The sequence below is a fragment of the Lactuca serriola genome, chromosome 9 (assembly GCF_051521515.1).
Source record: "Lactuca serriola cultivar US96UC23 chromosome 9, Lser_US96UC23_V15, whole genome shotgun sequence".
NCBI lineage: Eukaryota > Viridiplantae > Streptophyta > Magnoliopsida > Asterales > Asteraceae > Lactuca > Lactuca serriola.
Window position 1 is genome coordinate 18,101,653 of NC_136416.1, and position 16,174 is coordinate 18,117,826.

Consider the following 16,174-nt stretch of genomic DNA (forward strand, 5'->3'; position numbering starts at 1 on the left):
GCGTGTAAATATATTAATCCATGTTTTGTTGGAACGAAAAATCATGAACTAAACATGTGCGATACCCGACTTGTGATCTTACCCAAAACCGAAGAAGCAGAAACCCCGTGTTCGTTGGCGATAGAGACTCACAACAGACACTCTAGCTCTCCTACTTTACCGGGGTGCTAAAGTATCTCACAGTCGTAGTCTTTAAGTAATTCCAGCCAGCGTCGTTGCCTCATATTCAATTCTTTCTGACTAAAGAGATATTGGAGACTCTTATGATCAGTGAATAGTTTGCACTTCGTGCCATAGAGGTAATGCCTCCATATTTTCAGAGCGAAAACTACCGCTGCCAACTCCAAATCATGAGTCGGGTAGTTCTTTTCATGCTCTTTCAGCTGTCGAGACGCATATGCGATCACCTTATCCCTTTGGGTCAAAACACAACCCAATCCAACCCCAGACGCATCGCTATAAACAGCGAAGTCTTCAACTCCATCGGGTAGAGAAAGTATCGGTGTCTCGCATAGTTTCTTCTTTAGCTTCTCGAATGCTTCTTTATGCTTATCACTCCAAGCATAAATAGCTCCTTTGTGGGTCAAAGCTGTTAATGGACTAGCGATCGAAGAAAAGCCTTGGATAAATCTTCGGTAATATCCGACTAATCCTAAAAAGCTTCGGATCTCCGTGGGACTTTTTGGTTGTTCCCACTTCATCACAGCTTCGATCTTCGCTGGATCAACCATTATCCCTTCTTGGTTGACCACGTGACCCAAGAATTGGACTTCACGAATCCAGAAATCACATTTGGAGAACTTCGCATACAGCTTCTCCTTCTTCAAGACTTCCAACACTTTCTGCAAGTGTCTGCCATGCTCCTCTTGGCTTTTCGAATAAATCAGAATGTCATCAATGAACACTATCACAGATTTATCAAGGAATGGATTACAAACACTGTTCATTAAATCCATGAATGTTGCTGGAGCATTGGTTAGTCCAAACGACATAACCAAGAACTCATAGTGTCCATATCGCGTTCTGAATGCGGTCTTCTCTATATCCTGCTCCCTTACTTTCAGCTGATGATATCCTGACCTTAGGTCAATCTTTGAAAAATAACTTGAACCTTGTAGCTGATCGAATAGGTTATCAATCCTCGGCAACAGATATCTATTCTTTATTGTTGTCTTATTCAGCTCCCTATAATCGATGCACATCCTCATGCTTCCATCTTTCTTCTTTACGAATAACATCGGAGCTCCCCAGGGTGATGAACTAGGTCTTATGAAACCTTTGTCTAATAACTCCTGAAGTTGCATCATTAGCTCCTTCATCTCCGTCGGTGCTAATCGATAAGGTGCTTTTGCAATTGGCGTTGTTCCGGGCAACAAGTCAATACAAAATTCTACTTGTTGATCGGGCGGTAATCCAGGAAGATCTTCGGGAAATACTTCCGGATAATCACACACAACAAGAATATTTTGCATCACCTTCTTTTCCTTCTTAGCATTGATCACGAATGCTAAGTATGATGTACACCCCTTGGTCAAACATTTTCTGGCTTTCATTAGAGAAATGATCCCAGAATTTACTCTGCGTTTATCTCCATACACCATAAACGATTCCTTCCCAGGCGGGTTCACTTTCACTATTTTCTTCTTGCATAAAATTTCGGCATCATTGGCGCTAAGCCAATCCATTCCCAATACGATTTCGAAACCATTAAGTTCTATAGGTAATAATTCCTCGTGGAACTTATTCCCATTCAAGTCAATTAAAATGTTTTTCATACGATGGCTAACAGGTACAAACTTGCCACTAGCAACTTCGACTAATAAAGCATTATCTAGTCTATCAACAGGCAAAGCTAGTTTTCTACCAAATTCATGCGATATAAAGGAGTAGTTGGCTCCAAAATCAAATAAAATTTGGGCAGGCAATTTGTTAACGAGAAAGGTACCTGAAGCGACATCAGCTTCATCTTTAGCAGCTTCCAGTGTCATCTGGAATGCTCTCGCCTTTGGCTTTGGCAGAATGTTGGGTCTTGTTGCTTCCTTCTTTTTCGGACAATCCCTTGAGATGTGCCCCTCCTCACCACAACCATAACAAACATTCTTGGTGAAGGTGCAGTCGTTGGCATAATGCCTTAGCTTTCCACATTTGAAGCATGTGGTTTCCCCGCCACACTTCCCATGATGCTTCTTCTTGCACGTGTCGCACCATTTCTCCTCTACCTTTCCTCCACTTCCCTTCGAACTAGACTTCGGGAATTTACTTTTCTTGCTGGACCCTGAAAATCCATCGATTTTCCTCTTCTCACCAACCTTTAACCTTTCCAGACCTTTTTCCCTGATCTGGGTCTCAACATTTCTAGCAGCCCAGATGGCGACTTTCAATGTGGTTGCTTGTTTAACCATTGGACCATAGTCCGCTGGTAGTCCAAGGGCAAACTTGTTGACCTTAGAGAGTTCTGTAGGCACCAAATATGGGATAAACTTCATCTTTTCTGTGAAACGCTCAATTTCCCTTTCTTCAAATTCTGAAACTCATTACTGATTTCCAGAAGGTCCTGCTCGGAGCAGTATTGCAGTTTTAGTTGTTCCACAAAGTCTTCCCAAGACATTTTGCTTGCTTCTCCCTTGGGCATAGAGTCAGCTAATAGCTTCCACCAACTCAACACGCCGGATTTTAGCAGAGGGATCGCAAGAGCGGTCTTCTGCCTGTTGCTGCATTCGTAACTTTCAAACATAGTCTCCATTTCGGAGACCCAGTCCATAACTTGTACCGGCGTCGGGCTTCCGGATAGACATGGTGGTTTGGATGCCATGAAATCCTTATACTTGCACCCACGACCATCATTTCCTCCATACTGGTTATTGCGTCTAACCACTGGTTGTTCGTCTTGACCAATGATCCCATTAAAGTTTTCTCCTTCAGACTGCCCTCCATTCTCCTCGGGCTCTTCCACTTGAATTGATGGTTCTTCACGATTCTGCCTAAGCAGGCGTCTTGTTTCTTCCATCTGACGATCCAACATCATTTGAATCATCATTTGTACACCAGCCATTGTTATCGGCTCAGGTGCATCAGCTACAACATGTACTTGTTGATTTACAGGCGGTTGATTCCTGTTTTCATCAGCATTTCCAACTCCGCTTCTTGTTCTCACCATTTTTGATCTACACACCGAATAATTTCACCTTATTACTCCAAACGATTACATGCTAGTTCTAATATCGTATACATACGCTTAGAATCCTAAACACATAAACCTTCAGATCTGGTTGGCAACAAACCGTAGATCCGAACAAACAATATCATATATGGCAACATATAACATTTAGCACATAAAAGCATTTTAGGCAACTTTCCTAAAATAAACTAGTGCTCGTGTCTAAAATTTATCAGACACACATCTCACAATCTCCACTTAGCATACTAAGTTTAAGTCTAGAAATCCTACAATTTCCTAGTTCGCTTAAACTAATGCTCTGATACCAACTGTGACATCCCCAAAATCTCGGCCAGAAAAGACCGATTTCATTTATGCTTTTTAAACATTTTCAGAGTAAATCCGTTTGATTTTAAAAGAGATGCGGAATTTGTTCCCAAAAACAAAACATGATAAAATAGATATTTATCAAAACATTTCATATAGAAAATATGATTTCATTTCATAATCAAAAGTCGGGATGTCATGTTCCGATATAGATCATAAAGCATAAACGATAACATTACAAGTCGTTCAACAAATATATACATATACAGACTTGTAAACAAAAACAACTTGATGATTCGCCCATCTTAAGCTCTTGCGCCACTTCCTGTAATACAAATAAACTGAGTGGGTTAGGCTTGGGAGCCTGGTGAGCATATAGGGTTTTCAACCCATAATAATTATATTTAATTTCAACAATCCACAATAAAACCCGATTACCCATTCCCGTTATCCTCACTTTACGTCCCTAAAATAACTTCTATTATAAGGAACCTAATTCAGGATTTTCATCGGGACGGACATTACTGCAGAGGGGCTTCCTCAACAATAAGTATCCTAAAGGCAACCATGTGGGGGATAGAGTACACCGGTGAACACGTCGTTCACAACACCTACAGGTAATGAGCCTGCTAGTGTTCCACAGGACAGTCTAGAATAGTCTGTGGTCGTCATCCATACTCTACTGAATGATTAGAATAACACCAATAACATTGAGGCCTCTCATGTGTTTATTTCACACCAATTATCTACCCATGTTCTACCCAACATATTAGTAGATAAAAATATACATTTTTATACATTGTTTAAAAACCTGTATAACATGCTTTAATCAATACATATTCCACATAACAGACGAGGCATACACACATAACACGTATTTCATAGAGAATATATCAGATCTATGAGATAGAAGAGAGTGAATATACATTCACATATATAACAACAAAATATATACACATAGCACGTATTTTATATATAATACTTCATAATATTGCGTTGGAATGAAAATGACTACACATTCACATCCCGTATTCTTAAATACGTTTAAAAATTACTTGTATAATATCACGTATTGAAAAGAGACTATACACTCACCTGATCGGAAGACGATCGGGCAGCACTACGACTTGCAGAAGTAGTGTCTCTTCGTAGATCTGGAAGATCTTCACAAAAACCGGGCTCCTTGCGGGCAGAGCTTCGGCTCGGGAATAACGCTCTTCGGGATCTTCGGGGTTTCGGATCTCGCTTCGGGGCTCAGGAATATTACCGGGGCTTTGGGATATGATTGACATGCAAATCGAGGCAAAACTTAGAGAGAGGGGAGAGTTTGAACAAGAGAAAATGGCTGATTTCGAGTTCTATTTATAGGCTGAGGGTCTGGGATTACGCGGGGTGTAACTTGGTTACGCGGGGCGTACTTTGACGTCACTGCATGCGTCGATCTGTGGCACTCAAGTATTGGTCAGACAAGTTGCATCCGACTGAGTACGCTGGGCGTACTCAAATTACGCTGGGCGTAATTGACTCGTCGAACTTCTAAATTGCGTAACTTTCGCATACGAGCTCCGTTTTCGATGTTCTTTATATCCACGCGAAGGTCAGACCATACTCTACAACTTTCATTTAGACTCCGTCGGCTAATTTTGACTTTTATTTTTATTATTTATTTTTAGAAGGCCGGGACAGAAAAACTTTTTTATAAATTCATAACTTCTTCGTCTGACGTCCGTTCTCGCCTAACTTTTCATCGTTTCGCTACTAACAACGAGATCTTCGATTCTCATTTAGATTTTTTCGGCTAAAAACCGCTCGATCTCAAATCGAGTATTCGGGCTGCACACTGCTAAGTCAAAACTTAGAAAAATCATAACTTCCTCATACGAAGTCAGATTTGGGCGTTCCTTTTATGCACGCTCTCGGTTTAACGAAATCTACGACTTTCGTTTAGATCGCTAAGGCTAAATATCGCTCTATCTTAAATTCATATTTTACGTCACTCGCCGTCGTGCCGGTTTTGTCGCGAAACTTCGACAGGTCATAACTTCTTCGTTATAACTCGGATTTTGGAAGTCCTTATATCTCCGGAATCCTTGTTTCAACCACTACAAATTTATGCAAAGATATCGGGCTTATCTCACACTTTAATTTTGATGCTTATTTTATTCTTAATTCATTAAATTATAAAAATTAAGAAAATACACACATAAATCACATAATTCAAATAATTCACAAATAATACATTTTATTATTTCAAATTGGGGTTACAAAGGTTAACCTAGACTATTACATTGCTAAAAATGGAAAGCCCAGAAACACGGCGCGTTACAGACCTAGTCATCAAGCTCCACCAGTCCTTTGCCCCGGACCTCAGCAGGTTTAGGGCATATATGACCTTTTGGTCAGTAGGACATGAACATGTAAAGAAACAACCCTCTACGTCGGACACCCATCTCATGGATTTGATGTGGTCCTGAGTCCCATCAAAAGTAGGGGGCTTCGTGTTATTGAAGTCCCGGTACTAAAAAGCTCGGCCAGCTCCTCCCCATGCCGCTGTTACAGTCGTTGTAGCTGTTGTGGCAGCTGTCTCATCAAGGGTTGCATATCTGTCATCGGAATACTCCATCATAGCGGTCTTAATAGACCCAAACATCTTCGGGATCTGAACCCGGACAATCTTGACCACCTCCTCGCGGATGATCTCCCTAACATGATCCTCTGTCACTGCTGGCCTATCCTGGCCGATAATCTCGGGCTCTATCGGAGCACCCTGATCGCCCTGCCCTGATCCCGATCTGGATCGGGTCACAAAACGCCTCGTAACCACCATTATGAAAATATACCAGAAAGCTATCAGATAATCCACATAATAACATGGAACCAACTTTCAAGTAAACCCTAGGGGTTGTGACTTCCTTGCTACACGTATGGGTCCTGTACGTTCAGTAGTACGGGCCCATACTACCTTCCAAACCTACCCATATTTGTCTCAAGTATCATCACAACACCCTAACAATATACATATGCATGACAATTGTTCATTCCTCACTCCTAAAGGAAAGCTAACTATCTCATAACTGACCTACCAGCCTCGCACAACCTACCCGTGAAACTTCCACCAACCCTGCAACACTTGCGTATGCTAACCATACATAACGTTGGACCCTATAGACTTTCGAATACTTGATCCTACCCTAAGCCCTTCATCAGACAAGAACAAGAAATAAGGCCAAACCAAACATTCTCAGACTATAAGATCTTAATTATGTATAGTCGTGATGCATACACGACAACTACAGTAATGATGTCAATTTCATATAAGGAAACCCTAGGTTATTAGGCATCATGTAATCAGACAATTCTATCATGCAATTCCTGAAGATCCCTAGCCTAATACTAACATGTTCTACATATCACAATATTAAATAATCCGTATGGTATTTTGGGACTGCTTACTGGCTCCGGCTGATCGTACACCCTGCATCCCCCTTTGATATTTTGAAAACTTTTTGAAATTTATTTTGAAAATCTTTTCCTTAGTTTGAGACTGGATTCACACAAGTGTTCCTCCAATTCACTCAAACCAAGGCTCTGATACCAACTTGTAACATCCATAAAAATCATGCCAAATTTAAATTTTTTCAAAATATTTCTAAACCATTAATTATTACAAAACTTGTTTTTAAAATAGTATAATATCAGAGTATCCCAAAAACAAGTCATAAACATGAGGAGTAGTATGATCACGCCTTTGCCTTTCCGCGATCATCTGATGCACCTGAAACAAAAACCTGAAACTGTAAGCCCAAAGCTTAGTGAGTTCTTCCAAAATACCGATACATAACAACAATATACATAATAACAACATGTAATGGGTCCACAGCTCTACAGACTGGATTACCCCCTGGGCCCCCAGTGTGAGTCTGGCTTGCCTTTCGGGCCCACAGCTCACATCTGGCCTGCCACCGAGCCTACAACATAAGTCAGGTTTGCTTTCGTGCCCACAACTTATGATTGGCTTGCGCCCTGCAGTCCTAAGACTGAAACATAACTGATCTACCCTCAGTACGAGTCTGGCATACCACTTGGTCCTCAGCTCGTATCTGGCTTGCGAATGAGTCCTCAGTATGTGTCTGGTATGCCTTCCTGACCCTCAGCTGATATCTGGCATACTCCAGGGTTTGTTGGTCACTGCACGAGGCAGTGCAACCTCAACCCTACCCACACAACATGTCTACATATACAACTAATTACGCATACAAATAATCAAACGGTAACACATATAGTCGTACATATCTACCTAACTCGCATGGAAAACCAGCATGTATAACTATCTCATACTTAACACATCATTAAACAATCGGGATACCAAATCCAATGGGCCGACCTTGGTGCCTTAGACCCCTTAGTATAGTGAGGATAGCTCACCTCTCAACTGTCAAATCGAAGTGATAACTCAAACTCTCGAACCACGACCACGAACTCCACCACCTATATTTACCATAAGACCTTTTCCATAAATTTCCAATTTACCAAAATACCCCAGCAGTCAACTAGCCAACCCTTGGTCAAAGTCCAAGTCAATGGTCAAGGTCAACAGTCCATGTTGATCCGACTCGTCGAGTGCAGTTCATTGACTCGTCGAGTCCTTCCTGAACTCGAGAAATCGTGAAATCCCCAGTTGACTCGTCGAGTTTCCCTGAAACTCGCTGAGTTCATGCATGACCAAATGTTGGGGAAACCCTAACTGACTCTCCGAGTCACACTATTGACTCGCCGAGTCCATGCATAAGTCCTTGCACGAAAATCTTCATTGGACTCGTCGAGTTGGCCATGCAACTCGTCGAGTCCTTTCAGTCCTTTCTCAATTTAGATGCTTTTTAAGCCATTCCAAAGCTCTGTATTGCAGATCAAGCTTCCCAAGGCATGTTTATCACATAAAGTTGCAAACTTTACGTGCATGTAAGGCTCTAAAGGCTTAGAATGTCAAATCCAAGATTGAAATGGGGTTTAACTCACAAGAGAAGGTCCATACTTGCTAAAGTTGGAGACTTTATAGATATATAGACCAAGGTAAGTTCAGATAGGAAGTTGCAACTTCAGATCCTAGCCCATACCCAAAATGGCTAACATAAATATGCTAGAAAAGCCCTAATCTTCAACATAATGAGAACTATAAGGAAAGAAGGTCAAGGTAACAACTTATTACCTTCAAACTGATGCCAAGAAGCAGAAGAGTCAGATCCACTAGCTCCTCTTGTACTACTCCTCTTATACTTCAAGTCTTCTCCTTGCAAAACACCTTCCAAACTTGAAAATCACATAAGAATGGAGCACACACACAAATTATGGTTTTTGGATGCACATGGGGCTGTAAAGGAGGCTAATGACTCTTTAAATATGGTGCAAGACCCTGTAAATTAGGGTTTCATCCTCCAGCTCCAACTCGTTGAGTCATATCTCCGACTCGGCGAGTTGGTCATTTAAAACGTGGCCCCAAAAGTTCCTACTCGATGAGTTAGGGAATCAACTCGTCGAGTAGACCTTCCAATATTAAAAATGAAGCTGTAAAAAAATTAATACCTGAGAGTCGGGGTGTTACACAAACGTCCAGATCTAAAGTGATAGCCCCATGAAATGCTCAACCCCATGACAATCCAAAAATGAGTCAAATATGACAATAAACTTCCAAGGAAGAGATCTAAGAAATAGATGAACAAAATTTCGAATTTTTACCTCAAATGAGTAGTAAAACACAAGGAGATTTTGGATCTAAAACATTCCCTTCAAGCTAGGCACTACCAACTTCAAGCTCTTTCAAAATGGGACCAAAAGAAGCAACTTTTAAGCTCACACACTCAACTTGGGATAAGATGCACGATTTTAGGGTTTTTTCTGGACAAAGGTGGCTGGTAAGGAGGCCAGCCAAGGGGTTAAAGTTCTTTAAATAGGAGCAACACCCTAAACATTAGGGTTTCCTAAACAGCGTCCAACTCATCAAGTTAGCTCCTCAACTCACTGAGTTTTCTCAATAAACCTCGCGACCAAAACAACTTCTACTCGCCGAGATGAGGCTCCTCAACTCGTCAAGTAAACCCTTTAATCATCATGATTCTTCATTTTCGACACGTCGAGTTGGCTCCTCCAACTCGCCGAGTTTAACTCCAAATTGGCCTAAATTTAACAATTAACTTTCTAGATTCTAGGTGTTACAAACAAAATAATTAATAAATAATCACAAAAAAATATATCACAAAAATAACATTTAAACAACAAAATAAAGTCACTTCAAAAACAAAACAAAAAAGAAAATCATTCTTAAATAATCAAAGCATGTGAATATTTATTAAACACGAACAATAAACCATTAAAATTGCCCTAATGAAAACATTTAAACATAAGAAATTGAATTAGAATATCCATTCACAAACACTAAAACTAAGGCATAAACATATTGCCTGATGATTTTAGTAGCTAACAACACAACAAATTCTTGTGATTCGTCCATGACATATGTTCACCACCAAATTCTTATGGTACATCATCCAATTCGTTTCCTCTAATTCATTCACAATCAGAATACCCATTTTTTTAATTTGTTCGTCTTTATTATTTTATGTATTACATTTGTAATGGAAAAGTTCGCAAAGAAACACATTAAGTGATGCCTTTGATTTGTTTCTTGAATACTCTTCATCTTTGTCATCCAACTTATCATCGACCACAAAGGTTGGGTCTCCTTCATAGTTTTCTGCATCCAAATATCTATCTTCAAATTCTAAGTCATATACGTCTCGAGTCTAAGTCTTTGTAATTGTCATTGTCATTGTCACTCTAATTACTCGAAAGTTAATATAAATTCACTTTTGTTCAACAAACACACTTCAAACATTCAATACATTTCAGTTATGGTCTTCAATAGTGCAATTTCACGATCGAACAATCTTCGATGTGTGTTCCTCTCCAATTCATGATCTTACCCACTAGCCAAACTTTATATTGATTGAAGTGGATGTTTAGAATTGAACTAGGTGTATGCTTGCTTTGAAAGAGATGTTTTTTTTTTTTATCCAGGTAAGTAATGATTCAAAAGGATAGTACTATGATAAAGATTGACTGAGAAACAAGTGACTAAACAATTATTTAGTCCACACTTAACAAAATTGAAAAATAAGAATTTTAGTTTAGAAAAAAAAAGTAATTGTCAAAAAAAAACAAAAACTTATTGTCTTTTATATCATCTACCTCTAAAAATATATTTTATAGTATTAAAGGAAAGAAATTAATAGTTTGTTTTATTAAAGGATAATATGAAGTATGATGCATAAGTTTTTTGAAATAACCAAAATAAATTGTATATTTTTTATATTTAACCCCTAAAAAATCTTGTTTTAAATAAAAAGTGCCCGTTTTTAGATTTGTAACACTCAATATATGAGTGGAAGCGGAACTGAAACCTGTTAGGAAATCGAAACGTTGACCACTTGAGAGCGATTATACTGAGGGGCTGTCGGTGGCAGAGACTTGACGGGAAAGGGAGTCGCGGAAATTGCTTCTATATCGGAGTTGTTGACCAAATACGTGTATATGCACCGGCACCTACGTATCTGAAGCGGCGGTGACGGTGGTGGTCGTGGTGGCAGAATAACTGTGTCTGCAAGTCCATGGCGTATAGGAGACGTCAAGGATTCGCGAAGGATTCGACCTCTTCGGAAGAATTTAGAATTCCTAGCCCTGATTCTAGACGTCACAGTTCTCCGACTTCGCTAGAAGACGGTTCATTCTCATCTGCCGCCGCGTCGGCTACACCGTCTCTTGCAGCTAAAGCGATCAGAGCGTCATCCGCCAACCGTGACTCTGCGCTCTCTTCGGCTTACGGTCAACCCGCAATTTCACCAAGGACCGCCAAGTCGAATCCACTTCGATCTTCTCAGTCCTCTACTCCCAAGGTCCTCTCTTGTTCTGTACCTAATTGTATCATTTCTTGTGTGTTTTGATTTCTCTGTTTTATATGCTTTTGATAAAAAGCTTCAACTTTGATTGATATGATTTGTGCAAACAATCCTCCCATTCAAAAAGAAAGTCAAATGGGGTACTATTCAATTCCAAGATCTATGTGGATTAATAGACATGAAATTTAATTTTCACAAGTTAAATAAAACTTTATCTTCTGCTAACAAACAATAACAATCGATGAATAGAAAGAACAAATAATCATAATGGGAGTGCTAAATTAAATTGCAGCTAATTCACAAAAGCTTCTTTTTGGAGTTCCCATTTACGTGTAATAAGTTAAGTTGAACCCGAGAGTTAAAGCATTACAAACAAAGTTCCATAGTAATTACTAATTAGTCTGCTTGCTTAATATCATAATTAAGAAAAAAGAAAAAGAAAAGTGCAATTAAAAACATCAAAGCAAAGAATGATGTGAAAATGTTGTTATTGTTCAACTTGAGTGTATGCATATGGTGTTTGAAGTGAACATCTTGTGTGATTTGATGAACTAACAAATGTCGATGCTGTTATAGGATGATTCCATGAAATATGACTACACATCAATGAAGAATTTGGAAAAACCCAAGCCTGGATTTTGGGGTGGTTTGGCTAGAAAAGCTAGGTCTATCATCGAAGACGATGATGAACCTCAACAATACGAAACACCGGAAAGGAGGAGGCAGCAAATGTCAGATCCCAAGGTAATTATGATTAGATAATAGATATAGAAGAAATGCTTCTAATTTTTAATGCTAAGTTGTTTATCATGATTCATACCATTATTATTATTATTATTGTCTTTTCAGAATTCTATCCAGGACCAGTTCCCAGAAAGTCATGAAAAAACAGACAATCCCGGATTCCAGAAGGGGTTAGGAGCTATAGCATCATCTCTTAATTACATTGGTGGTACAATTGGTAATGCTCTTGAGGTAAGTTTCTACTATAAATAATAATAACCCCCCATTCGAAAAATATTTAGCATCTAGCTTGTTTTTGTCTTTTAGGAGGGAAGAACAATTGTGGAGAACAAAACTGCAGACATAATTCAAGAAACACGCAAACTACACGTAAAGAAAAAGAGTGGCATCATCCCTGATCAAACTCAAACTTCAAATAAGCAGTTTCAGCCTCCTCAACCCTTGCTACAGACTGATGTAGAAATTCAACTCAAGGCATCTCGCGACGTAAGGTGGCAACCTGGTGTACCTAATCAAACAATCATTAATATGGAAATTGGAACCTGTTTTTATATACATCAAATTCAAAATTGGTTTTGGTTGGTAATAATAATATAATGTGTACTAATTAAGATACATGATATGGATTTTGGTTTTCCTCACACAGGTTTCAATGGCAATGGCTGCAAAAGCAAAGCTTCTACTTCGGGAACTCAAAACTGTCAAGGCTGATCTTGCTTTTGCAAAGGAGCGTTGTGCTCATTTAGAAGAGGAAAATAAAATACTCAGGGAGACTCGTGGAGATGGAGACAACCAGGAAGACGATGATTTGGTATGTTATGTTATGTTATGTTATGTTATGTCTGTTTGTTTTAAAAACTATAATAGAAACAAAACTTTAAGTTTGTTATTTTGTCTTTGTAATATGTGAATCGACGCATGACAACTTTACTACTTTACACTTGAAGCCAAAGTTTAATCTCTTATAGATGCTATAAATAATGATTATAAAATTTCCCACCAGAGCTCTGCATCCCCATTTGGAATGAGATCAGGCTCAGTGCATGTGAGCATGTGACTGGAATATTATATTATTAGGCATCAAATTGTCTTTTTCCTGTCCCTTGAGGATTGCACCTTGCTAAAATAAGAATGTACTTTTGTTTATTTGTTTATTGTAGCATCTTACTTTCATTTCTTTCTATTACAACAAAATTGTACTTTTACAAATCTATCTAATTAGATGGATTTTTGAAAGTGGGATCCTATAATATGGTAGATTATTCAAGTACAATAATGCCTTATTAAAAATACAATGTTGTGATTGGTATTTATATATGTATTGTTGCAGATACGGCTACAACTGGAGTCACTTTTAGCAGAGAAAGCTCGGTTGGCACAGGAGAATTCAGTGTATGCAAGGGAAAACCGGTTTCTAAGAGAGATTGTTGAATACCACCAACTCACAATGCAAGATGTTGTTTACATTGATGAAAACAATGAAGAGGTCACCCAAGTATACCAACCTCCAATCAACAATCTATCATCAACACATGATTTACAACTGCAATCAATCATAATACCAACTTTACCCTCAACACCTCCCAACACAAACTCACAGCTACAATATCTTTCTCCCAAGACTCCCTTCGCCCCGAATACTCCTTTTATGTAAATAAACCATTTTGCACCTTTTTTTTTTTTTTTTTCACATTTAGCCTCTTTTTTACTTTTTTTTTTTTCCCCTTTTGAGAAAATTTTGCTGTTTGTGAAATGTTTTTTTTTGTAAAATCGTGACTTGTTGCTATCATATCTTATTGTACGTGTAAATGTAATTTTTAGTTTTGAATAGGTTTTTTGGTATGTTTGAATCATTTTATTTTGTATTTGCTAAGGGGTATTTTAGATGTTTGACTATTGTTAAAGATTTTTGTTCAACTGTATGCAGGTGTTCGAGTGTTATCTATTTCGGAGCCAAGGTTTATATATATTTGGTCAAATATTCTATTTTTTTTTATATAAAAACACGCATCATAAGGGTTACTAAATGAATGGAGGTGATAATTTGTAATTAGGTTAATTTGTTAAAGCTAAGGATGAAATAAGTAACATGAAATAGAAACGGGTAATAAGTTCCTAAATTATTAGTGCACGCACGCAGTATTCAAAATTGATTCATCCATAAAGTTAGATGTCATGTATTTTGTATCTTTTTACATTCACACTTTAACATATTTATTATTTATATGAAAACAGACAAACAAAAAAAGGTTGTTTGTAGGTCGATCCAACTTGACTCGACTAGTTATAACATGTTACCCATCTTATTCAACCAGTGCATTCTGTCAGCAACTGGATTTATTACTTGATGTGGTCGTGACATACAATCATTCAGCTACTGCATCTTATCACAAATTTTCATTCAGTAAGGTGGCATTATATGCGATGGTAAATCTAAATCTTGTAAACTTAGTTGATCAAAATATAGAATGCCACAATTATATAAAGATAAGTTTTAATTATTTTATAACAAAAATCAGTTAATTAGTGGTATTGAGAACGTCTTTGGATACTTTAGATGAGTGGCTTATAAAAGATGAAATAACTCAAAATGGTAAACATTTGTTTTTGTGGAGTAAATTGGGAGGTGGTGTTGGTGGTCTAAAATTGGAGGTTTGCTAGTGGTCATGATGGTGCTGGCTTTATTTCGCCAGTGTCAGAGAACAGTTCACTATGTCTAAATAAAGTGGGGGACCTTTATTCCTCATTTGATGAAGAGTGGATTACAGTTTTGGTCCCTGTTGTTTATACTTATCTGCAGTTTTAATCCAACTTTTTAGTTTTTTACATGGCTTGTCTTGTGGTTTCTAAAAGCTACACTCATGGTCCCTCCCACAACATAGTTAGAGTGCTCTGTCAAGTCCATTGTTAAAAGACTTTTTTGCATTGGGACAAAATTTGATAATTTTTATACTTCAATGATCATGTCTGAAAACTCTTTAAAAAATGAAATAAAACTCTAAATATCCCTAACCATTGTCCTCCTCTGTTTCCCCCGAAAATGCTTCCGACCAACCACTATCATTAGCGTAGCTTGGTGCTGTCGTCCACAACGGCGTTGTCGTCTATAATGGTCGAGCTGCCATAGCAACCTCCTTCCCGTTCCATTTTTATTTGTTGTTATTTGTGTCTTTCTCCCATTTTAACACATCTCCCATAGTTGGAGCAGGAGGATCTCGAATGTTCAAACTATTTCTAAAATCCAAAAACGATTGTGTAGGTCATTAGTAAAAATGGTTGCATGTTGATAAGCGGATGGAACATGTAAAACACACACATGACCAATTGCGACACGCTCCCTAACAAAATGTAAATCTATTTCCACATGTTTGGTTCTTTAGTGTTGTACTAGATTTTGTTGGTGTTAATCCAAACTTAGTCAATCACCTAATTATCCCCTTAGGGGTATTTTAGTCCTTCTTGTAGAGTTTGAATTAGTAAAGGCCAAGTAGGCCACGTTTATTTTACAGATTTTTTAGTATAGTTTAGATAGGTTTAGTTGGCTGCTGTTTTATTGCTTTGACTAGGTAGAAGTTGTTCCCTTTAAAAGTGGAGTAAGCAGCTAGATCGTGTATATATATTGTATGTTATGGTACTGAATAGCGAGAGTTTAGAAAGATGTAGCCTACGTATGTTTTGGGTTTGTTCACAGGGGCATGTTCCAACAATTGGTATCAGAGCCCTAAGATCGTGGGATCATGAAGAGGTTCTATGTGAACCGTAGTGTACAGAGAAAGTAGAAGCTCTGAGCCGAACAAAGCTCTGCGTGAGCTGAGTTCAAAACAAGAAATCTGTGTGGTTAAAACTGCATTTGTGTGATGTGTGATTGTGTTTTTTTTGAAGATCGAGTGTTGTGAGAGTTGAAGGAAAGCTGTCTACTGAATCCATGTTCTGAGTGAACCAAGAAGAAAAGGAACCTGTGTGGTGAAGCTTACCTATTTGGAGAAGCAAGTCAACG

General features: G+C 38.4%; 1 protein-coding gene across 1 annotated transcript; it reads left to right on the plus strand.

Moving 5' to 3' along the window:
- Positions 1–10,921: 10,921 nt before the first annotated feature.
- LOC145074401 (uncharacterized) lies at positions 10,922–14,030 on the plus strand. The gene is made up of 6 exons (XM_079020782.1): positions 10,922–11,430; positions 12,010–12,177; positions 12,283–12,408; positions 12,484–12,663; positions 12,824–12,988; positions 13,508–14,030. The coding sequence occupies exons 1-6, from the start codon at positions 11,146–11,148 to the stop codon at positions 13,829–13,831; spliced, it is 1,248 nt and encodes a 415-aa protein (XP_078876908.1). The 5' UTR covers positions 10,922–11,145; the 3' UTR covers positions 13,832–14,030.
- The last annotated feature ends 2,144 nt before the right edge of the window (positions 14,031–16,174 follow it).

What these genes read in the sequence shown, in the direction of transcription:
- LOC145074401 (XM_079020782.1), top strand. Translation starts at nt 11,146, where the DNA reads ATGGCGTATAGGAGACGTCAAGGATTCGCGAAGGATTCGACCTCTTCG. An exon ending in CTCAGTCCTCTACTCCCAAG is followed by an intron (nt 11,431 to 12,009) that starts GTCCTCTCTTGT and finishes ATGCTGTTATAG; the next exon opens with GATGATTCCATGAAATATGA. An exon ending in AACTCAAGGCATCTCGCGAC is followed by an intron (nt 12,664 to 12,823) that starts GTAAGGTGGCAA and finishes TTCCTCACACAG; the next exon opens with GTTTCAATGGCAATGGCTGC.